This window comes from Charadrius vociferus, unplaced genomic scaffold (genome assembly GCF_000708025.1).
Source record: "Charadrius vociferus isolate BGI_N301 unplaced genomic scaffold, ASM70802v2 scaffold126, whole genome shotgun sequence".
In the NCBI taxonomy this organism is placed as follows: domain Eukaryota; kingdom Metazoa; phylum Chordata; class Aves; order Charadriiformes; family Charadriidae; genus Charadrius; species Charadrius vociferus.
This window is the reverse complement of record NW_009648894.1, coordinates 2,087,726-2,112,461: the sequence shown is the minus strand read 5'-3', so window position 1 is coordinate 2,112,461 and position 24,736 is coordinate 2,087,726. Positions and strand designations below refer to the sequence as shown.

Below are 24,736 nucleotides of genomic sequence, written 5' to 3'. Positions count from 1 at the left end.
TGACTCCAATTGACCAAAGGGATATTCCATACTGTATGACGTCATGCTCAGTATATAAAGCTGGGGGAAGAAGAAAGAAGTGGGAGACACTCAAAGTGACGGCGTTTTGTCTTCTGAAGTAACCATTACGCGCAATGGAGCCCTACTTTCCTGGAGGTGGCTGAACACCTGCCTGCCAATGGGAAGCAGTGAACGAATTCCTTGTTTTGCTTTGATTGTGTGTGCAGTTTTTGCTTTACTTATTAAACTGTCTTTATTTCAACTCAACGAATTTTCTCCTTTTGCTTTTCTGATTCTCTTCCCAGTCCCACCAGGGGGGGAGTGAGCAAGTGGCTGTGTGGTGCTTGGTTGCTGGCACGACACCACTACACTACACAAAAGCTGAATTTATTGAATACATTTTAGGCTGAATTCTCTAATACGAAATTGTCTTCTCTGTCTATTGACTATTTTCCTGTATTTCAAATCTTTCAAACTTTCAGAGGACTGTTTCACTGTTTCTACTGAAGGCGGCATCTTACGTTTCCATTAATGTCAAGTTCTTTGTCTAATTCAAGGGCATTAAGACATTTAAATCTATTTTAAAGCTGTATTCTTTAACCATACTTTGCCAACAACGCCTATTTAACTCTCTTAACTGGAAATAAGTAAATACTGAGCTATCAAAGTTCCGTATCAATTGTCAAAACCCCAGAAAAATTGTAGTGGATTAAGAAGAGGGAAAAAAATCTAGAGTAAGGTCTATCTCTAAATGAGCATATGTTAACCTGATACCATCAAGACCCATTAGTCTAAGAATATTCATCCACTGATAATCTATCTGGGTATTCAGGCCTCCTGCTTTCTCATGACAAGGAAAGATCTTTCTGTTACCAATTACCTTTCCCATACCAGGTGTTTGTGTGCTCAAAGTTGCCTGAAATATTGTTTAGGCAGTTGTAATTTGTGCATCAGTCTTTCATCTCTCTTACAAACACCCAATTTATTTGGCAAATCACAGTCAGAAATGGATGAGGCTTCAAACATCTGAAACTGTACTTCTGATACGCATTTCCAGGAATAAGAAAAGATCAATTGCCTGACACCATGTTAATTTAATATTTTGAAGAAACTGTTCTGAAATAAAGATTGCTTCAGACTTAAAATTCAGTAAGATCATCTACTGGCTTCATTTATTTTTCTTTTTGATAGAAGTGCTTGTTTAAAATATCTCTTTGTGATTTAAACCACGTCTTGTTATAACAATGTTTCTGCAGTCTTAGGTTCATCTTAGTAGCTGGCTGCTGATGGACGAGAAACAGAATGCCTCCTTCCTCTCCACCTTTGACTTGTATTGTCAGTGTTGATTATTTATTTTAGCACTTCTCCCTTGAGCTGGAAAAGCTTTGGAAAAAATAACTTTACTATCAGCACAAGGCAATGACAGCGAGATCAATGACAATACCCCAAATGCCAGGACACTGCAGAACTTCGAAAGAAGAGAAGAATGATACTTGTTCTCTCCTTTTTAATCATCATCTTCATGAAACACAATTCAGTCCAAAATTCTGGACAAAAACAAATTGATGACCATGTCAAGCCTTTTTCAAACTAAAAGCATAATCCCCTGTCAATGTATACATAATAAAAACAACGGGCCGTATCCCAAAAGAAATCAGCAGAGCTGTGTGAGCTTCATCACCTGTCTAAGCCAGCTGAGGATCTGACTCTTTTTAAAAAAATTCCTTCTTTCTTTTTTACTCTGTCTCCTATGTACTTCTCATTTGTTTGAAGATGTACACAGCATCTGTGACATTAATGCAGAAATGGTGCATGGAGAACAGAGCTGGCTGTTAAATGATGGCTCTTATTTGTGTTGTGCCCATTAATTCCCTGAGCTCTGAAACACCAAGAACTGTCTCTGGCTTTTTGACTATTTTCTCCTTCTATTTCCTTCCTCTAAGCAGACATGGATGAGAAGAAGGTCAAAATCTGAAGAAAATCTACTGCTAGATCTGAATGTTTCCAGATACTGCAAAGGTGAGCGTTTCCAGATACTGCAACACAATCTACTATACAGCTCAATTGTTAGAAAAAATACCCCCAAATTAGTGCTTTCTCAGACCACCCCAGCTAGGGCTCAGGACTGAGGAACCATCCTCAGTCCACGGTAACAGTCTGCATGCCATCACCCTACGGTGAGGCTGACAGAGTTAAATGACGGGAATGCAGACACTTCCATGCTAGTCAGTCTCTATGCTAAAAAACAGTCCCAGGCTTATTTAATTTACTAGTAAAGACATACTTCAAGTTAAATCAGGAAGAGTTGAGGCGCTCCCCCAGGCTCTGATCACGCACTATTATTTTATTTGCTGAAGATCTGCAGCTGCTCATTCCTTCCTCCCTCTCCTTCTCCCCAAGGTCACCTCCTGGCTCCATAGCACCAGTTCAACTCTCTGTGTGGCCATTTGAAAAAACATTTGTGAAATTATCCAGCTTAAACATTCAAAATGAAGTAAAACAAACAACTAAAAAAGACATAGCTATGGGCATGTGTGTATGTGAGTGTACATGCATGTTTCTAAGCAGCTGAATCAGCCCAATTAAGCTCTGGAAAACCTCCAGGGAGGGTGGGAACACGAAGGCAAGGGCGATGTCCTATAAAATAGGATCTTAACTCAAAAGAATGATAACTTGTAATCACAAACACCCACACTTCTCTTCAGTGTGTGACATATTAACTACTATTAAGATAGACGCAGCCACTATTAAGAAATTCACAGGCTCTGAATTCACTCGTATCCCTACAGCTTCAGAGTCTACATGTGTTAAGTTGGATTTGGTTTTGTATCTGTAAGCTGAATACAAGAGAAGGCTCTTTGCCTGGGGTTAAGATGGTCCCAACTTGCAATGTTAGTTTAGACTCCTTAAAATCCCTTACCCACAGAGAACTACCACAGAAAAAATTTATTCTGCTGTTGTTGAGCCTTACATAAGCACGTTTGGCAACGGCATCTCTGTGTTCAGCTGGGAGAAGACATCATGAGGTCTGACTCCCTGCCTTCATACTGGCCAGCAATTCCTCTGCTGTCTTCTCAGCTGTGGCCACATCATCTTGCCTTTGTTCCCCAAAGGCAGAACACTGGTATGACAGCTGAGGTAAATTTCAAAGATTAAAAAGGACTTTGGACCAATATATAAGTAAGAAAGGTACGAAAACCACAAGAAAGCACGCACATCAAAACTTATTGCGCCATGTGCAACCCTTCTGTTCGCAGATAACTGGGTGCAAACAGGGAAAGGCATCTGAGTAAAAGATGGTCTGCCTTATGCCTTGCTTTTCGATTTGCTAAATGTTCCCTGGACATTAATTGCTTTCAGCACCAAAGTTCACACACAAATGCAAATCAATAAAGGTTAAAAATATAAGAAAAAAAGAACATGAAGAAAAAGAAAGGAAGAAGTAAAATCTAAAATACTACTAAACCTGCTATTTGGCCCACAAATCAATGAAATGTGAGCAAATCCATCTGACTCACTTAGGAATTTCTTTACTTCTGTTTACATACAGCTCCAGATATCTGTATCACTTTTGCTATGTTCTATACTACAGGCATGCAATCTACTACAACATTATGCTTGGCTTCTTGTCCACCAAATCTCAAATCCTGAATGCAAATATGCTACATAAGTTAGTGAATAAATTAATTACTTTTTACTTGTGGAATAGCTAGTGTGTAGCTATATGTGTTAGAGCTCTATTTCTGACATAAGCTTCTGCTTTGTTGAAAGAGACATGAAGAGCACTATTTGACATGCATGCTAGTTTTAAAAAATCAGTGCAAATAAGTTCAAAGTATACTCAAGAGATACAAGAATTCTCAAGGCAAGAGTAGGTATGTAACTTGATTCAAAAGGGGAAATTATTTGCAACAAAATCAAATTCAAGGGAGAGAAAATACCACAGGGCTAACCATAAATAAATAAAAGACCAAAGCATACAACAAATCTTCTGTCACTCTGCACGATAATCTTTAATCAACATTTATCCTCGGCTTTTACAAATAGCCTGTGTTCATTGGAACTTTGACTAGAACCCCCTTAACTTTAAAAGCTGATAATTCATCCTGTCTTTAGGTCACCAGAGAAATGTCCAACTTAAACAATGAAACACATGTTGAACAGTGTGGGGGCTGGAAGAAACAGGAAAACATTGCATTTTGATTTGAATCTTCTACACACTTAACAAAAAGGGGAATTTCTTTTGAAAAAGTATTGAACTATTTGGATGGTATTCTTTTAAAATGACACACTATCATGGGCATTCAAGACTTCTCAAGCTGTTGAAAATAGCTACTTTTGTTCCAGGTGGGGTTACACATATGCATTGTGCTCAACAGCTATGAACAAAACCATTAGAGGAAACATTTTCTTCAGGCCTTAGGGATAAAAAAATCATAGAATAATGTTACTCTGTTCTAAAACAATAGCTGCTTTTGGAATAAATAGCATTTTTCTTGGCTTTTGTGTATTGCTTATTTAAACCAACTAATACACTCTGGATATCATTTACTGGTGCTCAGAGGTGTCCCAAGGGATTGCATTTATCAGTGCAAAATTAAACAGTGCAGTCAAAATGTGGGTATATTTATCCTTATCCTGGGGGAGCTCACCAAGAAAAGGGACTGCATGAAACATGAGGGGCATCATGAAGTGGGATTCGAGATGAGCTATGTGAAAACCTGAATGAAGTGGTAAGTGAATACGGGGTGATATCTGCAGAAAGCACAAGGGAGAAACAGTCTTAAAGTCTCAGATATGGGATCAGTTTATTATACTTCTCTTTATTCAGTAACCAGTCATGACTATGAACCAAATCAACCCAAAATTTCTTACATAGCCCTTAACCTAAAAAACCTAACAGAATCTGGCTGAAAATGATGCTTTACCTACAAAATCATGACAGCATCCTAGAATCTTAGATGTAAAAAGAAATTTCTCTATTATTCACGTTACAGTTTTGAATGTATGCTATATTTAATATCAGTATGATGCCTCTATAAAGTAGCCTCTCTAAAAGTAAACATAAATGTTGCATTACCCTGTTCTTTATTTTGCCTAGCCTTAGATTTATATTAATTACTGACGATAGAGAAACTAATGCAGATCTTGATTTGGTTAGAAGACTTGATGGCAGACTACAGTGTACTAGTAATTTTTTAGACAACTGCATGAGGGAGCTGCCTGTCCATCTGTCACTTCTTGCTTTAACTGTGCAACTTGCTTTATTAATCAAGAGACTCATACAATATTATTTTCTGAAATATTTATGTGCTTGCTCTCATTTCATGACCAAGCCCATGGCAATCCTCTTGAGCTCCTTCCCCAGAATGGTAACATCAGATCCACATTTCATTCATTTCCCATAAATAATGCAGCTTGTCTGCTGTGGTATATGGGGTACCACTTTATCTGTAACAACTTATTCAGAAATATTTTTCAGTTGCACAAATACAAGAAGGAATGCTTTTTTTTGTAACAGTGACCTGTTTATGCCAGTTATGTCCCGTTTTTTTTGTGTTTCAGTTTCAAAATGCAAATCTGAGAAGATATATTCTCCTCCGTATTGGAAATGTACATCCTATAGATCAGATGAATATAAGAATAATATATTCTACTCTTTGTTTCTTGAATTGGTCAAACTATTTTTTCCTTTGGAAATTAAATGATTTAACTTCTGAAAAGCAATTTCATTTCCAGAATGAAATTCTGTTCTTCTACGCTTATGATACCAACAAGGGCTTTAAAGTTTTGGAATTTATGGAAATGTTCTGAAATACAGAGTAATCCCTCTCTCCACCCTTTGCGGTTTTACCACTGCATCAGTGTTTTTACCGCTCACTGGGAAAGCCCACCCCTCTAGCCCTTTAGTTCCAGCCTTCATGGCTAGAACTTTTTATAATTCTTGTTAAATGGCTGATTCTTCACAAGTATCACAATTTTCCTAATAACCAAAAGAGGATCTAGTTTATACCACATTTTGCATAAATTTGATTTTGACTGATTTACTTCCTCCTGTCCTTATTCAATTATTTCTCCTTTATTTTCAACAGAAAGATTATGTTTTTCTATTTTTTCTAAAAGCATACATCACTTGCTAAAAGAGGTTTTAGCTTTGACTGCATAGATTGATTAATGACACCTAAAGATTAAATTCAGTGGAATGGGTTTAACAAAACTGATTAAGGCATCACTGTTTGCCTGATGAGTATGCTATCAATGCATGAAATAAATTAACATGCCGTTACTACACTGAGAACAAAAATAAATAAATAACGTGTGTTTTGATTTGGTATTCTTCTCTCCTCAAAAAACGGTGTTGCCATTTACTTAGCCTTTTCAGTCACATCCTAACAGGTAAGAAACTTGTTTTTATTAGAGTGAAAGAATAGCAATTCGATCTGTGTGTGAAAAAAAGAAAGCCACAAATCCTTCTCTTTTGTACAAGGACTTCAATGGAGTTTTGTTTGTCTACATCAATACAGAACTGGCTTGAAATGCTGCATAGACATGAAAGAAAACCATTGATTTTATTATGTGGATGCTGTTCCCTGATGGTTAACACAGTTACATCACTTGAGCCCAGCATACTGATAAACAATTCATTTTGATTTCTGTCACTACTATTGCATCTAAGCAGTATATTTATTATAATATGATTTTAAAGATGAGTCATTTTGTTCATGTTCACGTCTCACTTCAATTCACACTGCTGTCACTAAGAATGAATGTCTCTGTCTTCCTGGTCCAGACTTTTACCTAAGCAATCCCTAGGTACATCCCTAGTGACACTTCCAGTGATTCTGCGTCTTCACTATCACCCATTAGAAAGTGTCCAGGCTCTTAGAAGTAAGGGAGAACTGCAGGTGGGGGTTATGAACAATCAGCATTTCCTTTCATGTTTAGCTTCTCTATACTTATCATAAGGCAGCGAAACATTGCTGAGTTGAAAAAAACACAAGTAAGTGTAGGTTTTCACAGGTTTTTTTGTAGATTCAAACACCTATGGAAAATGTTCCTTTCTCATATTGTCATGTACAGTGGAGTCGAGCTGACTAAATGTCAGCAGCTGCAATGTAGATGTCTGCACCTGAGGTAGCTATCTATATTTGAGGGAGAAAAATGGTAATTCATCTAATCCTAAAGGAGATGTCTCAAATAGGTCAGATGAATCATGGTCTAAAAGAGTTTCTTTCTCTTTACACTAATAAAAAGAGCAAAGGGAAACGATATTAGATTTAGATGTCAAAATTAGGTGAAAAGAATCTTTCCCACACGCTGTGGCAAAATGTTAAAATATTTCTACAAATGAATGTAGAAAGCTAACACTATTCCAGCTAAAAACTTACTTTATGTCAGCTCTTCTGGTAAATTAATGGATGTAAACATTTTATTTTTCCACCGAAAAAGAATTGAAAAAAAATATATCCCAAAATAAAATGCCAGTGCACATGACAGCTAATGGAAAAATGCTATGGTGAGGACTATGAAGGATAAGAGAGGTGGACTGGTATCTGAGATATATCTTTCAGATATATGTCCTGTCTAAAAACCAAAAAAAGTAATAGACGTAGTAGTTAAAGAAGCAGCTAAGTGACAAACATGTTAAGAACGAACCAGCATCACCTGCTAGGTAAGGTAGGTCCATTTCTTCAAACTTACCCTACACACACAAGAATACTTTCCAGATTTAGTAAAGACAGTTCTATTCTGGAGGCCCCAATTATAGTAGCCGAGTGACGAGACTAGTAGTGACACGTTACTTTCGTCTTACCTCTATAAAGAAGAGACTGGCTGCTGATGTTGGATGATGATACATATAGACCGTCACGAGGATGGCTGCAACCACAATGAGGACCAGGACTAAAATGCCAACAATTAAACCAGCATGAAGCGTTCCACCTTTCTTCTCTGCCGCACTGTCGTCTGTGGAAGCTGCACAAATGGCACACTTATTAGCACAGTAACTTTTGTCTTATCCATTCCATTTCGCAGCCAGCAATTGAGCATTTGCTTTTTTTGTGTTACATGTTCCTCGTTTTCCACAGCCCAAGTTAGAAAAAGATGTTAGATGTCTCTTTCCTACAACCAAATGCTCACATAATCTTAATGAACAGACATTTCCAAATGTTTTACTAATTCTAACTCAATAAACAAAATTAATATCCTTTCTTTTGAATGCAATCTGGACATTCTGAAGTTCCTAATTAACTTCATAATGAATTTTGCTTTGATTTTCTCATAAAACTATAGCAGTTGCCCTACAGACAAAAAGTACTAATTGAATACATTTTGAATGTTGTTTGTTTTTTTTTTTTAAAGCTTCACGTTGAGACACGCCACAAACCCTTGTGAGGTCTAGCTAATAAACACATTCTGAAAGCCTGATTCATTAGCTTGGAGAGGGGTTTTGAATCACCCTCTGCAACTGAATCAGACAGCCAAAAGTGTAACAGATGGATGTTAAATGACCCTGCAATATTCTAGGCTTGGTCTGAATGGAACACTCATCATACCAAAGAATTACAGAAGACCATTCGCTTACTAAACTTGATACCAAGAGGCTGCTCATGCTATGCTCCCATCAGGAGAAAAGAGGGCTGTCTCTGTCACACAAGCAACTTGTCAGCAGTGCTTCCAAATAAGTGACGGAAAGTCTTTTAACAACACTGCAACCTTTGTGGAAAACGTCTCTCAATAGATTAACCAATGTCTGTAGAACTGTTTGTGCTCGGGTGTAATTTCTACTTTGGACAACCTGGAGTATCACAGCAAGTACAAACATGGTGATAAGCAATGATTCTTCAGCATCCTCATGCATAAAAGACGTGCTGTTCTACCCACCGCTGCAGGCAAAAGAGCGATTCAGAACCCCCAGATCTAAGAAACACCATCAAAGCACTGGTCTTTTGGCTTCACAAACTTAACATCATTCTCCTAATATTCCCACTGCTTTCTGCCTTCCTGGCAATCCTTCAAATCACCTCCATTCCTTAATCCATACAAAAACTGTCTCTGATATCACTTATGAGAAATTTTCTGTCAATTCCACTTTTAAATTTCCTCTCAAAATGCTTGTTTGCCAAGCTGACTATAACGAAAATTTTTGATTTCTACTGTCATCCTTTTTGTTGTGCCACCTCCCTGAACTATTTGGTTGTCTCAGAGTGTCACGGTCTGTGAGGTCAGAGACTGTCCTTTTATTCTTTCTTGGAAGACAGCTATTGAGTTATGGGTACCACTTACAAACAAGTTCCTGTTATTGTTATTAATAGTAACAATAACAACAACGATAACTGTACGTAGTCTTTTACTGATTGTGAGAAGAGTGCTCCATGCCAATATTAAGAAAAGAGAAGTGGAAATAATAGAAGAAGGGTCTACTGATCTAGGTCCTTGTACAGTGTTAAATGCCTTGTATGAGGGATCATAAAAGAAAACAGAATGGTTAACCTCAGTGTAACAGCTCATCCATATGTGGCAGCACTTTTCTCACCAGACCAAGGCAGGCTGCGTGGCCCAGTGGATTGCACGGCACCATTGTGACAACAGGGAGGAAAAAGAAAATGAAGATGTATTATCTTAGCCAAGAGCTATTTCTAACTATAATACGGAAGTGAATCTATGGAACAGTGAAGGGATTAATCTAAATTACCCATGCTTTTGTTCATATTTCCTCCATCTTGAATCAAGATAGCCGAAACTCTGGAGCGTTGCTCTGCTCTTTCCCATGAAGTCAGTAAGACAGCTTTTGGAGTAAGGAGCCAAGTAACAAAATCAGAGGATAAAGAGAAAGAACCCAATAATTTGAGAGGGTAAACTAGGACGTGGGAAGCATTAATGAATCTAATAAATATTGCAAGCATGCACCCCCACTCAGGTACTGCCTAATCCCAAAGGCATCGTTCTTTTTACTGAAAAGTTCACGAGTACCTGTTCACGCAGGAACTTCAGTTTTAATTTTGCTGACCGTGGACATCCAATTTGAGCTTCAGCATGAACAGGATCCAAGAACCAGTCCTTTCCCTGTCTAAATCCTACAAAGGCATTTACTTAGCTTTCTTAAAGCTTACTTCACACAGATGTATTGACACTTTAAAAAAAAGAAAAACAGTGTCAGACCTTCAGACCTGTTTGATTTTTCTTTCTTTCTTTCTTTTTTTTTTTTTTAAACATAGTACATACAGTGAAAATTTCTAGGCTATCCTTTACATTGCAGTGAAAGGAAGGAGATATGGCCTAGGATGTGGAAGATCTACTGTCAAATGTATTCCCACCCAAAGGGCACTTAAAACACTTCCTGGTAGTTGTAGCACTATATAGCAAAGGAAGCAAGACTCATGGTGGAGACAGGAAAGATAGGTGACCCTAAAATGGTTCCTCTAACTTTCACGCAGTAGAGTCTTTTACTTGAATTAACCATTAATAATTTATTAAATAGCTATTCACTTTCATCAGAGAATAGATGAATGTATACAAGCTCCAATTTTAATTTCTGTTCATGCTCTGTAACAATATTCAGTACTTGCACATATATTTCAAATCGCCAAGGAAATGCAAATTAAGCAATTGAAAGGCCATCAGGAAAAGCCGGCTTTATTGTACATGATCTGCGTGGGGCTATTAATTCCCAGTGATGAGCAGTTATTCATTTGAGTCACCCTACTGAGAAGTAACTGCTCCCCAGAAAGGACAGGGGATTCATAGTTTTTCTGTTTCATAATTGTCTTTTTGACAGCTTCATACTCTTTGACTCTTCCCTTCAATGCCACATCGGTGGATCATAAACTACTTTATCCCTGTACCCATTTTCAGGCCAATTTGCACTAAATGAGTAATTTGTATTGTTACTATGTTATGGTTGAAGGCAGAACATCATATTCCACCTATTAAAAAATGCTGGACTTAGGAAAGGTCCTAACCACCCGGGAAAGGCCATCAAATTAATCCCCTTTGAGTTGATATTTTTCTCAGTGTTTAGCACCCAGCTTTGCAAACGAGAACGCTGTCTCTTCCAAATAACACAAGTGACAACTGTCTGCCCAGATTTCTACTAGTCTAGAGCGGAGCAATGCACGGACATCAGTGCAATGATCAGAATGCCAAATGCAAAAAATAATGAAATACAAGAAATGCTTTTCTTAAATGACAACAAGTGTAAGTAACTTGTAATTTCCATAATCGAAATTCAGTTCATTGACCCCAGGGCTCAAATACTCATGAGAAATTGATTTCACTCTCTTTGCACAGAGACAATAAACACTGTTGTCAACTTTGAAAATACTCGCTGCTGCAAAATCAACTGACAGTTCTTTTAAAAAGCCACCAAGGGAAATAGATGAAAAAAAGGGCTTGGAAACTTTTTCAGGTGCAGAAATCTTATTACGATTATCACAGCACATCTGCTGTTCCAGGCAAGGCTAAACCCATGGGAGGATATTTGTCTTATGACCAATCCTTTCCATAAGGAGCTCCCTCAGTGGAACTTTCACCAAACTTTCCTTTTCTTGTGCACAAAAAAACAGTTGTTACATACAATATACTCTACTTATAACTCCTCCCCAAATTCTTACATGCATAAAACTTTTAAGCAGAAGAAGCATGTTAACATCTCCAAGGTTAGTCTGCTTCTCATTAGGAGCTGAGTGACAGGATAAAAACAGTAAGTAACTTTTTTTCCCAAATATAAAATATAAAGGCACACAATACAAACATGAAATAACTGTTCTCCTGCCAGAATGCTGTTTAAAAAATAAAAGTGAAAACACAATAAAAAATGTTCTCATTGTTTGCATGATAAACACATAAAGAGTATATTATCTTTGATTTTATACTACTATATTATGTCTCTAGTTACAGTTGGGTTAGCTTCTTTTGGTGTAGGAAAACCAAAAAAACTCAAGGAATTACCATGAATGAAAAATCTTGTCTTGGCCCATGGGGACTGAGATGCTGACTTTAACAGGAACAAAGGTGCGTACAAACTGGGACAGCGCTTTAGAGTGTTTGCAAACATATTGTGGATACTTTCTCAACATTGTTTTTCTCACTATTGCATATTAACCATTGAGGTCTGCAAAATAATGAAATACATTATTTTCTATTACCTAATTGAAGGTTTACACAAAGTTTCTACTGTGATAGTTTTATATTTGAGAAAAATAAAATTGTGATACATACATCTACACCTCTCATGATATGAGATGGAAAAGAGTTTACTTACTAGAGATTAATATCTCTGTCTGTGAGAGCAGAGATGTAAAAATTCTATGGTAAAATGGAGTAAAAACAGGTGAACTTCTCATACCTCCTGGCTAGAAACTTTCCTTTATATAAAGTGACATGGAACCAAGGGCAAATGACAGACAAAAAAGTAGAATTTCATTGTGTGGACTTGGAAAATAAAGTTTTGCTTTTTCCCTCCAAAAGCCATGTCATTCCTTTTTACTCTTGCATTTTGATCAGATGGTAAAAAGCTCCAATTCAAACTCACTTTTTATATTGCACCCTTAGCAAATTTGCTGACGACACCAAGCTGTGTGGAGCGGTTGACACACTGGAGGGGAGGGATGCCATCCAGAGGTACCTGGACAGGCTTGAGAAGTGGGCCTGTGCAAACCTCATGAGGTTCAACAAAGCCAAGTGCAAGGTCCTGCATGTGAGTCGGGGCAATCCCAAGCACAAATACAGGCTGGGCAAAGAATGGATTGAGAGCAGCCCTGAGGAGAAGGACTCCGGGGTGTTGGTTGATGAGAAGCTCAACGTGACCCGGCAACGTGCACCTGTAGCCCAGAAAGCCAACTGCATCCTGGGCTGCATCAAAGGAAGTGTGGCCAACAGGCAGAAGGAGACGATTCTGCCTCTCTACTCCGCTCTTGTGAGACCCCACATGGAGTACTCCATCCAGCTCTGGGGTCATCAAGATAAGAAAGACATGGACCTGTTAGAGCAGGTCCAGAGGAGGACCACGAAGCTGATCAGAGGGCTGGAGCACTTCTGTGAAGACAGGCTGAGAGAGTTGGGGTTGTTCAGCCTGGAGAAGAGAAGGCTCCAGGAAGACCTTATTGCAGCCTTCTAGTACCTAAAGAGCACCTACAGGAAAGGTGAGGAGGGACTCTTTATCAGGGAATGTAGTGACAGGACAATGGGTAATGGCTTCAATGGCTGAAAGAGGGAAGATTTAGATTAGATATTAGGAAGAAATTCTTTACTCTGAGGGTGGTGAGACACCAGCGCAGGTTTTCCAGAGAACCTGTGGATGTCCCATCCCTGGAAGTGTTCAAGGCCAGGCTGGATGGGGCTTTGAGCAACCTGGTCTAGTGGAAGGTGTCCCCGCCCATAACAGAGGAGTTGGAACTAGATGACCTTTAAGGTCCCTTCCAACTCTAACCACTCCATGATTCTATGATTCTATGCACATGCATCTTTAAGGGATAAAATGCAATACTTTATCTGGCCCTCCTGACTGACACAGCAAAGCCAGGGATATACATAACCTAAAAAGTAGCAATCAGCCTTAAGATGATAACTCAGTACTGAGCTTTGTTCTTTTCTCCTCTCTTTTTATCAAAAGAATGAATTTTTATGGCAAACCCCTGAATCCCCTGTCACAAAGAGCTCGAGAATGAACCCTGCAATTTCTTCTCATGTAGAAAAGCTTTATGATAAAATGAGTGTTTGCTGTTAGGTCACGTGGCAGCAATTGGATGAATTCTTAATGTTCACCAAACCCCATGATTTTTTTAGCTGGTTGGATGAATACGAAACTATCACATGGGTATGAGAGCATCTATGCAGCACTACTGGTACAGAAATGCTGTTTTATTAAGTTGACAGTGTTTCTGGCACGGTCTTAGTTTTATGGCAGAACGGGTCTCAGTACACGTGCATGAAAACAGCTTCTACAGATGACACAGACTGGGAAAATGTATAGGCTCAGCTATAACCACTTCTACAGTAAAAACTTATGTACTTGTTTATTACTTATGAGTATGCACTACATATATTGATCATAATAGAATCAGAACGTGTGATAATATTTTCAGAGCCTCCATGCAATTATGCCATTTTTTTAATAGTTTAGTTGTTAACTGCAAAAGTTCCCTTGCATTCCCCAATGTACACAGGTACATTAGGTAATGAGTATTTTGGTATTGGCCTTGATTTTGAAGCTGTAGCACATCCAGCTTTATAAAAATACATTTATTGGTTAAAGTAGATTGTGGCATACTATTAATGCTAATGCAAAACAAATACCTTATTGTTCTTGTATATACACCACTATCCTTGAAATACTAGCTTAGGAAAGTCAGATATGCTTATTTATTATTATTATTACTATTACTGTAAAATTATTATAGAATCACAGAAACGATGATCCTTAAAGAACACATAATTTGGATAACTTAAAACTTGCTGTGACAATACAATATATTTTTTGTATTGTTCGCAGGGATGCCATCAGAGACTGCAACTTTTGTAATTCACTTGGTATAAAATTATCTCAGTCTGAAGTCCTGAGCTGTAGGGGAAAGTGAGATATACTGAAAGCTGATTTCTTAGGTGCCCATTTGTACTTCTTGGTTGGGTGCTGCGTACTATTTTTGCTAGTTATATAAATTATTTATATAAACAAAGGCATGTATTGCTTAGGATAGATGCTATTTGATGTACCAGAAATCTATAATATATACCCGCCTTTTTTAAAGTCATCTAAGCAAGAAAACAAGCAATTTTCAACGCTCTCTGAGGTTTATTTCAGGGTAACAAAACCATCTGCCAGTGACAGGGCTGGAATGTTCTGACTTTTGGCAATTCAGTTGAATCTGGCAGATCAAATCCATCTCTCGTCACTACTATCCCTGTTACCTGTCCAATACACTACTGTACGCCTATGTTAATCTCATTTGACCATCCTTACACCTACAACTGTTCTTCTTCTATAGCCATCCTTGGACCATTACTGATCTGGTTGCTCTCATCCAGGAGCTTCAGGGTGTCTGGTAGCTGTTTCCACATAAGAGATCTATACAAGCCATTTGGCAATACCTTCTCTCTGTGTGTTTGCTCTCCTCTTTGGGCAGCCAAAGAGCAGAAACCCTTTCTTGCTGCATGGTCTGAGACTAACCTGCAACTACAGATCCAAGTTCATTCCACCAGTCCTTCACCCTATTACGTAAGTCATTTCTAGCCTGGAAGCTGTATCAACCTATTTGCATGCCTGCGGGTTTGAGCTAATATGCCCCTGCAAAGAGGGAGGACATAATGTTTAGGACAACTGAGCACACAGTTACAGCCTACAGTGAGCTCAGCAGAGCCACTGGATTTTCCCCCTCTTTTGGGCCCTCATTTACATCTGGAATGTGACTCTACCAGGAGACTGCTTGTTTTATGATGCAGGTATATGGTTCTCCAAACCTAAGCTTTTTTCCTGTACATAATGCAGATTCCTGAGCAGATGATTAATGACCTACATATAGTGACTGTGGGAGGGAATAAGGCAATGTACAGTTGGAAAGATTCTCCAGAGGCTTGGAGGAATCTCCATAAAAGTGTTCTTTCTACCTCTTTTAAAAACAGCATGCTCTGGATTTCTCAGCTTCTTCATGGTAATGGAGTGTGATTTTCTTGCTTTTGTGGGTTCATTCCCTTAGCATTTGTTAACATTTTGAGGTTAAGCCATTGATACACTTTACTTGGTTTCATGATGATTTATAAAGTTATGGCTCAGCTAATGCTTTAAAAATTGGTTTCTGATTGCATGTAAGGAATGAAAGGTGGTCTTTCAGTGAGCATATTATGAACTGTAACCCACAAATTCTGAATTAAATATCTGGATTTGCTATCAATTTTCTGTAGGACCCAGGGCAATGCAATAAGCCTGTCCAAGATTGATCAACAGCTTAGTGTAGTAAATGGATGAGAGTGCACTAAAATCAAATCCCTCTGTTTATAGGATGACAGCACTCTAAATATGTTAGCTACGGACTTTAATTCTTCTGCTCTAAAATATCACCTAACGCTACCACAGTTGTCATCAGTATTAATTTTAGATTGAGTTGCTTGAGGCCATGTAAGCCATTACAATACTTAGTAGCATCAGGCAGTGGCCATCACAAAGCTCAATATTGTACCGTATTGCACCATGCCATTTGGCCTGGCAAGGCAGCCGACTGTTGCTAAATACAGAAGAGCAAAAAGTTACCAGATTACAAGAATTTAAATTCAGTCAGCCCACTGCCTTCTCTTAACCCTACTGAAAGCAAACACAGGACCATCAGGTCAAGCAGGCTGTGCCTCTCTAAAGCTATGTCTAATGATTTCAGAGTTACTTACGCCCATACCTCCCTACCATGTGGAGACACGACAACTTCAGGTACTTCAGCTTCAATGAAAAATGTACATCTGTATTATTGTTCTTTCACCTGACCTCCATTTTCACCATCCTTCACAGTGACCCATGCACGCTGATGACAAAGGTCAGCGAGCAACATAAAGGAGACTGCAGGAGGCTACTAACTGCAACTACTGTGTTAACTCCACATAGAATAGGTGGTTAAAAAGACAAAAGATCACACGAGCTTTGTGTGCCCTAGCTGTCACACTGCCACAGCACTGTGACAGCAACAGGAGCAGATGATAAGGCAGAAAATTAAATAATGAAGCCTTGTCTTAAAAGTTTATCTTCGCTCTGCTGAAACCCCACCTGGAGTACTGTGTCCAGCTCTGGAGCCCTCAGCACAGGAAAGACATGGAGCTATTGGAGTGGGTCCAGAGGAGGGCCACAAAAATGATCAGAGAGCTGGAGCACCTCTCATGTGAGGAAAGGCTGAGAGAGTTGGGGTTGTTTAGCCTGGAGAAGAGAAGGCTTCAGGGAGACCTTATTGCAGCCTTTCAGCACTTAAAGGAGGCCTACAGGAAAGATGGGGACAAACCTGTTAGCAGGGCCTGTTGTGATAGGACAAGGGGTAATGGCTTTAAACTAAAAGAGGGAAGATTTAGACTAGATATAAGAAAGAAATTTTTTATGATGAGGGTGGTGAGACGCTGGAACAGGTTGCCCAGAGAAGTGGTAGGTACCCCATCCCTGGAAACATTCAAGGTCAGACTGGATGGGGCTCTGAGCAACCTGATCTAGTTGAATATGTCCCTGCTCATTGCAGGGGAGGTTTGACTAGATGACCTATAAAGGTCCCTTCCGACCCAAACTGTTATATGATTTAGCTCTTCATAGTATCTCCATTGAGATCTATGTGTGGTTTTCACATTAACCCTTTGAGCTGGTATAAAGTCCACAAATTTTATGCGTTTAACAAAATCAGTTAAATGTGTGCCTTTACAGCAAAGTCATGAGAACTGTAAGAACAGATACTATATACCATTTTATATCTGGCTTAGAAAACCAAAGACAAACTGAAGTGGTATAAGTCAGACTTCAATATAAGTCACAGTGTCTACACATAGTTGTTCTGATTGAGCTAAACTGCTTTAACTTCATACTTCTTTAACCTAATATTGTATACAATGCCTAATATGATGTAAAAATGTCCCTTTCTGCTAAAGGCAGAAAGTGACATTTGCTTTCTATGGGACGCATTCCAGTGCCACTACTTTGGAAAAACCTCTGCCATTATTTGTTTGACTTTCTGCAGATTAGATTTGTGTTTTTTAAATATTCTGTGATGATAGCTGTAATAGGATGACAACAGCAAAATTGGGATACAGCGGAGATGCAAGAAATACTGTTCTAAGTAAGATTTAAGTACAATCCAGAGTACCATGAAACAAACAGAAAATAACACATTAATGCTACTACTTTAAATGTCCTAAGAATAAAGATTATTAATCCATGATTCTATTTTTCACATGGAATGGATTAGTTCAGCACTTTTCATTTGTATTTGCTTTAAAAACCACACATGTAGCCCACTGCGTATAGTATGTAGAAGTTGTTTCTTCCTGTCTCTGATGCATAAGGAAGATGGGAATATTTATATCAGAGGCTGTCGCTTTACCAAGCTTATCTTTCTGGCTTTGGAAGGCTCTGTTGCTATAAGATATCTGCCAGCAGGCACTGATGTACTATCATACGGAACACCAGCAAGGCTGTACATGCCTTCTTTAAGTCAGATTTCCTGAGAAGGAAGAACCTGAATTACACTGGGCACACCATTTAATGTTTCTTACAGCAACATACTACGGTAGATCCCACACTTTTCCTAAGAATAATGTTTTCCTACTCTGAGTGCCACAGCTGAACTTGCAGAAAGCAGTGAGCAGCATTGAGCAAATTGCTTGGCATCTGAAGTTCAACTTTGATCGTGCTTTGATCATACTGAAGAAAACAAGAGGGTTCTCTAATATATCTTAAGAGCTGTCTCCAGCTGGTGCTGAGAATAGACTGCTGAGAAATGATAGAGGAAGAACAGTTTGGAAATGTTCAGGGAGAAACAGAAAATAAAATGTGGAGATGTATCAGCATTTCTTTGCTTGTAATCTACAGTGTGAAATACAATACGTGGGAAGACTCGCTGACTTATTTGAATTATATTTCATTTGTTCCCTTTGGAATTTTCCTCTGCCTAAATGTAATAAAAAGGGTAAACAATCTGATAAACTTTGTTTACAAGGTTCTTTCTGGTTTATTTGACAATCAAGGCAGCTAATTGTTCTTCTTGAATCTACCTTTCTTCATATTCTTATCCTAGTAACACATTTCTATCCATCACCACCTATTTTGTTTATCTCTGCGTTCTGATACTTTTCTCTGTCTTCTTCTATTTCCATCACTGCTGAAAGTGTTCCAAAGCTACTCCTTGATAAAAAATCTTTTATACAAGCACAGCATATAGTACAGCATAGATAAAGTAAACTTTATGACAAGTTGCCTCTTTGCTCGCTTAAATTGTATGAACCTTGCAATTTTAGGGGAACATCAGCAGTTTTGAGTAAGAGAAACACAGTAAAGGAAATATATAATTATATTATCCATAACCTAGTCTCAACAGGAGTTTCACAATAATGGTAAAAACCTTAACTCCTCCCTTTTTCATGAGAGAAGAGTGGAAGAAGAGGTCTGAATATTGGTCTGCCAGATTTCTGGATAGGAATGGAAACAGAACACATTAGCTAGGACACCCTGAAGAGAGATAACATAAGGAAACCTTGGGTACCTACAAGCAAGATGCCTACTCTTAGCATGTCATTTAGATTTTTCTCTGTAGCTGATAGAGATAGCCACCTCTATATAGTAACTTATCCTACTGTAGGTACTTCTTTTAGGATGACATTAATGACTTCCACATGCCTATTGCTTGCCACTGGCTATGAGAAAGGCCCAAAAGAATAGCTTGTGGCTTTCTGGCTAACACCAGATGAGATGAAGCCTCTGGAAGGTCATTTCCTGTGGCCAGGCCAAGATCTGACGACAAAACAAAGCCATATCCTGTGGATCTTACCCCATGCTAGGTCCACTATAAAATATTGTAAACCGCCATGAATATTAGCTTTAGGATTGTTTAATTTAATGTGTTTTACTTTAAAATTGGAGAGGACTCAGCTAATCTGTAGTGACTTGTTAGCCTGAGTTAGCTATTTTGGACTGTGGTCATAATAACATTTGTTATGTCAAGAATATTTGTTTTCCTTAAAAGCTTGGCTCATGTCTTTGTTGAAACAGGTCTCATTTTGTGGATCATTTAGAAACTTAACATATTAGAAAGAAATAAGATGATTATCAGCAGGGATGAACTAGTGTTCAACATATTGCAGCTGGAGTTCAGGGTACACAAGAAAAACAGGACTGAATTTTCTCCATAATTTGTCAAGAACTCCTACGGTAGGAAGAGCTCAGCCTGTAATTTTTAAGGGAAAATAAGACGACAGATGACTAATGGGAGCTAGTTTCCAAGCATGGGGGACCATTAAAAAAAATAGCTGTCGGTAAACTTATCACTGTATATAAGGTATATAAAAGTTTTTTTTTTTTCAAAACTTTTTGAAGTTTTGGTCATTTGTTACTGAGTTTCCTAATCTTTCAAATTAAGCTCTGTATGGCACTAATGTTAATCCTGTAGATTACTAATGTTTGTATCTAGACCATCTTTGAAAAAGTCCAACACAGAGTGAAAGCAGCAGGACACAGTCATTTCCTAACACTACATATGCTAGGATGGACTTGTTCACAAATAAATAAAACAGCTTTCTCTCTCAGGTAGATGTTTTTTGTGTAGCTTTACTATTTTGTAACAGTAATTTCTGTATATCTTGATGAATGAGAAGTGTAGCAGTTTCTCTGACGCTGTCCAACACACATGTACTTTTCTTTTGAGCTATAAAGCTGAAGGATTGAGAGGGACTCATAACAATCAAATCACCATGATAAGGTGTCTAAAAAGGTCAAATAAAATGTCTAGATGTGCTGGACAATCATCTAAATCATCCACCAAAGAGACCTCAAAAGGAAAATACTGCATTACTGTATAGCCACAGTCAATTGCTCACAATTTTCAAGAAAAATTAGTGTTTAAGCTGTTTAGTCAGCTGTGTTGTATTATAAGAAAAATGAAAAAAACAACAGAATCTGTGATTAGTAACAAAAATATACATTTGTAGTGCTGGACATACCTTAATACTTACAAAATGCTTGTTATATTAAAGAGAATTAAATTTAACAAAAATTTTGACAGCATGCCAGCTGTATTTTAAAATGGTTTAGGTGTGTACATATTAGGCATCTATCATGTGTCTATGAAGAAAGAGGGAAGACAGAAGAAACAGAAGCAAGCAAATTTGAAATGTATGCTAAAATAGGCCGCAGAAGATTATGGGTGAATTACAGCACTAACTTGCAAGTGATTTTCTCATATAATTAAAAGGTCAAAGCAGTTTGATGAAATTGAATGTAAATTTACTTCCTGCTTTATAAAATTTGGCTTCAAAAGCTCCAGGCAGACGTGACATGCAGAATTTCTATACAATCCTTTTGTTGTACCTAACCAGATATTGACTGCTATCATCCAAGGACACATGAAGCTATAGGCCATCATTGATCCAATATAGCTTTGGTTTTCCATTATAAAAGGTTCCCTTTCATTAGAGTTTTAAAGGATCTAGTGTGAGAAAGTAAAGACCATGTATTCGTGACCTGAAATAATCTACTCTTTATGAAAGGCTGACAAATCACAGAGAATCAAAGAACGTGCCTGCGGCTGCAGAGGTTTTATCTGAGCCTAATCTAGGGGTCACTGGAAAATTCAATGCATAATTGAAGATTCATCAAAAAGAACTTCTCAGATTAAAAGCTACGTTTACTGTGTGAATGAGAAATCCTGGTGTGCTGCATTGCTTCTGTGTTGTTTGAAGTCAGTTTCTTTTTTCTAAATTTCAAGAATAAAAGAAACAGCTCAAGGAAAATGAATAATTACATCAGGTGCTGGTTTATCCTCCTAAAATGCAGCAGCTTTCTGCACGGAAATGGACTTTCTATATTTAGGATAAGCGATGCCACAAATCCTACCACCTCACTCGACCAAGTAGGCCACAGACGTCCCTCACTTGCTCTAGCATTCAACATTTTGTTTGCTTTCACAGGGTTTTTCTGTTCAGATCTTGGGCAAAGATTAGAAAAGTGGAAAAATAATCCTGAAAGAAACTTGGATGTGTTTTCTAAAGCCCACCTTTTGAATGATTTTTTGTATAACAGCGTATTACTCTGAGCTGTTCACGAGATGCTCAAGACGGAGCGCTGCCTGGTCCCAGGCCAGCTGCCCACCACGGAGCCATGTCTCGTAGGGGACAGTGTGGGTGCAGCTCAGCTGGGAGCAGGCCTCATGTACAAAGCAGACATGAAACAGGAGAGCGAAGTGCTGACAGATTCACCTTCTCTATTGATCTTTAAGAGCACTGAAGCACTTTTCACAACAAAATAAAAAGCAATTTGATTTCAAGAAGAATAAGAGAAATAAGGTTCAGGGACATTCCTGTAGAAAAAAATGCCTAAAAGTACCACCCTGTGTTTACAGATGACCTTATTCCCAGGGATCATTTATGTGTCAAAGCCATGTCAAACAATGCTGCCAACAAATGGACAATTCAATGCCCAGTGCAGCATGTGAGTGGCAATGCTGTGGTTAGTGACAGTAAAAGGACAGAGGAGCAACTGGCGAGGAAGGCAGTGGCAACTGCCTCTTGTGGAGTGAGCAGATCTCTAATTTGAGGGACGGAGAAAATAATGGCTGAATATTACTGAAAAACAAAAGACGGGAAAACAGACCAAAACACTAAGTGGCATCCACACACTGTGTTTTTTCAAAACTTGAACAATTCTCTGTGAGGGCCCTGAGAGACCACTACTATGCCTCAGCTGTCCTGACCAGCTGCACTGGGGACTCCTGCCCACGGGGCTGGGGACCCCATGTAAGCTCAAGCACAAGCCTCAACTACATCGTAGGTGTACAACAACTTAGCTCCATCCATTTACTAGGGCATGTAGTGATAGGATGAGGGGAAATGGCTTTAAACTGGAAGAGAGCAGGTTTAGTTTAAACATTAGGAAGAAATTTTTTACTTTGAGGGTTGTAAGGCACTGGAACATGTTGCCCAGAGATGTTGTCGAGGCCCCATCCCTGGAGGTGTTCAAGGTCAGGCTGGACGTGGCCTTGGGCAACCTGGTCTAGTAAGAGGTGTCCTTGCCCATGGCAGGAGGGTTGGAACTTGATGATCTTCAAGGTCCCTTCTAACCTAAACCATTCTATGATGCTATGATTCTATGATCTCTGGTCTTGTTTCCTAGACCAACCTTGGATCTACGCTGCTAGTATCTTGTCTCCAGTCCTGTCCCTGGCCATGCCTCCTTGAATGGACCTTGGAACTGTGTTGTAGCCTTATCTGTGGCCCTGTCTCCTTTTGCTGCTTACTGGAATCCCTGTATGGACCTGGTTCATCACCTCACCTTCTCTGGGACTGCGGACAGGAGCTGCTTCCTTTGGTCTTTGCATGAGCTGTGCTGCTGGCTGCTGTGCCTCACCTGCTCCCTCGCCGGTCCCATCCTTGACTTGCCAACCTGGCTTCCTGCCTTCACCCTGGGCTTGCCTCTTCACTGCAGACTGGGCTGGTGGTCACTAGGCTGGGGCTGACCCCAGCTGCTGGACTCACCCTGTGCCCTGCCCGTGCCTGCTGCCATGCTCGCTGCCGGTTGCCCTGCCCCTGAAGGAAGGTTGGTGCTCCGTTCCCGGAGGAAAGGCAATCAGAGCCAATAATATGCCCCTTTTTATATAATTTGTTTAAATTTGCTCAGCAAATCATCCTCTGTGCTGACAGACCATCCTGAAGCCCACAGAAATCAACTCAAATCTTTCCTTTCTCCTCAGCAAGCTCTGCATCAGCAGTGAATACAGACACAGCCCACATCTAATGACCCAGTCCTATTCCAACTAATAGCAAAATTCTCATCAGCTTCAAAGGGAGAAGGAACAAACCTCAGGTCTCAGTCCTTGAACCCACAGAGAAGATGACAAAAGCAGTCCCCTGCAGAGCCTCATTTAACAGAGGCCTTTATCAGTAAGACAAGGTGATCTTATTAACTTGCACAGGGAACGTGCATGGAGAAATACAGGATCTCTGCTAGTACAGAAATACAGATATTCCATGAATATGTTTATTAATAAAATGTTATGTAATAATTCCCTATTATGAATGGATTTATAACACAATATTAGTATTCAGAACTAGCATCACATCCTCTCTTAATACAGTTAAATAATACTGTATTATTATAATACAGATAGTAACTATTAATAGTTAAAAAAATACTTATTATACTTATTATGTCTATATTTTGAAGTTAATTAAACCTGCTGTTTTATTAAAGAGTTATAAAGAGAGTTGTAAATGTTTAATTTGCTAAGCAGTTGCTATGCTTATTTGCCCTGCTGCTCTTCCACATAGATGTGGAAGGCTGAAGTCCCTTGAGAGTCTGGTAAAAGCTATTTCTACAATCTGATTTTGATTAATGACATTAAATGGGGCATAATTTGACAAACTACTGAAATTATTTACACACAAAAAATTAATCTCTTACCTCCATTATCTTTTAGGTGCAGCGCTATCTTGGTGTCATCTATAAAAGAAAGTCAAAGTTAGTTGTAGAAAAACACATTTTTCTCGGTCATGAGTCATTTTAGGAATGACTTTCTAATGTCAAAGAAATTCCACAATTAGAAAATTATTTGGTACTCAAATCAATGAGAATTAGATTGTGGTGTTCTTACCAAGCATAAAAAAAAAATATGAGAGTATTACAGTGTAAAGGAGGATTCAAAATACTGGCAAATAAGGGTATTAGAGTCTATTTCATAACACTTACAAATAATTCATTTATGTTACATGTTCATACATAGCTTGAGCATTCTATCATGTTAAGGATTATACGAACCAACATACGACAATAAAATACAGCAATGACTTAGTTCCTCTTCTAAGAATCATGAAAAGGTCTAACAGTTTTAAATCCTGTTTAGTTCCACATTCCTCTTCTTGTTGTGAGCTTTAATGAACAAAATGTCAGGGAATAATGCTGCTAATGCAGTCCAAATCCTGCACTGACAGTTTCTAAACTTCTCTTGCTGCAAACAAACCATCCTTTCTTATCAGTAGATTCCCACCTTGTAATGCCTTCAGCTCAAATTCTCCCATCACA

At 38.7% G+C, this 24,736-nt stretch overlaps 1 protein-coding gene across 1 annotated transcript in view; it reads right to left on the bottom strand.

Annotated features, from left to right (window-relative positions):
- PLXDC2 (plexin domain containing 2) overlaps positions 1-24,736 on the bottom strand; it is a 155,188-nt gene that overhangs the window by 5,731 nt on the left and 124,721 nt on the right. Inside the window, exons 12-13 of the mRNA XM_009887149.1 lie at positions 24,119-24,157; positions 7,814-7,974 (exon numbers count right to left, since the gene is read on the bottom strand). Of these exons, the coding sequence (XP_009885451.1) occupies positions 7,814-7,974; positions 24,119-24,157 (200 nt within the window). The remainder of the gene's footprint in view (positions 1-7,813; positions 7,975-24,118; positions 24,158-24,736) is intronic.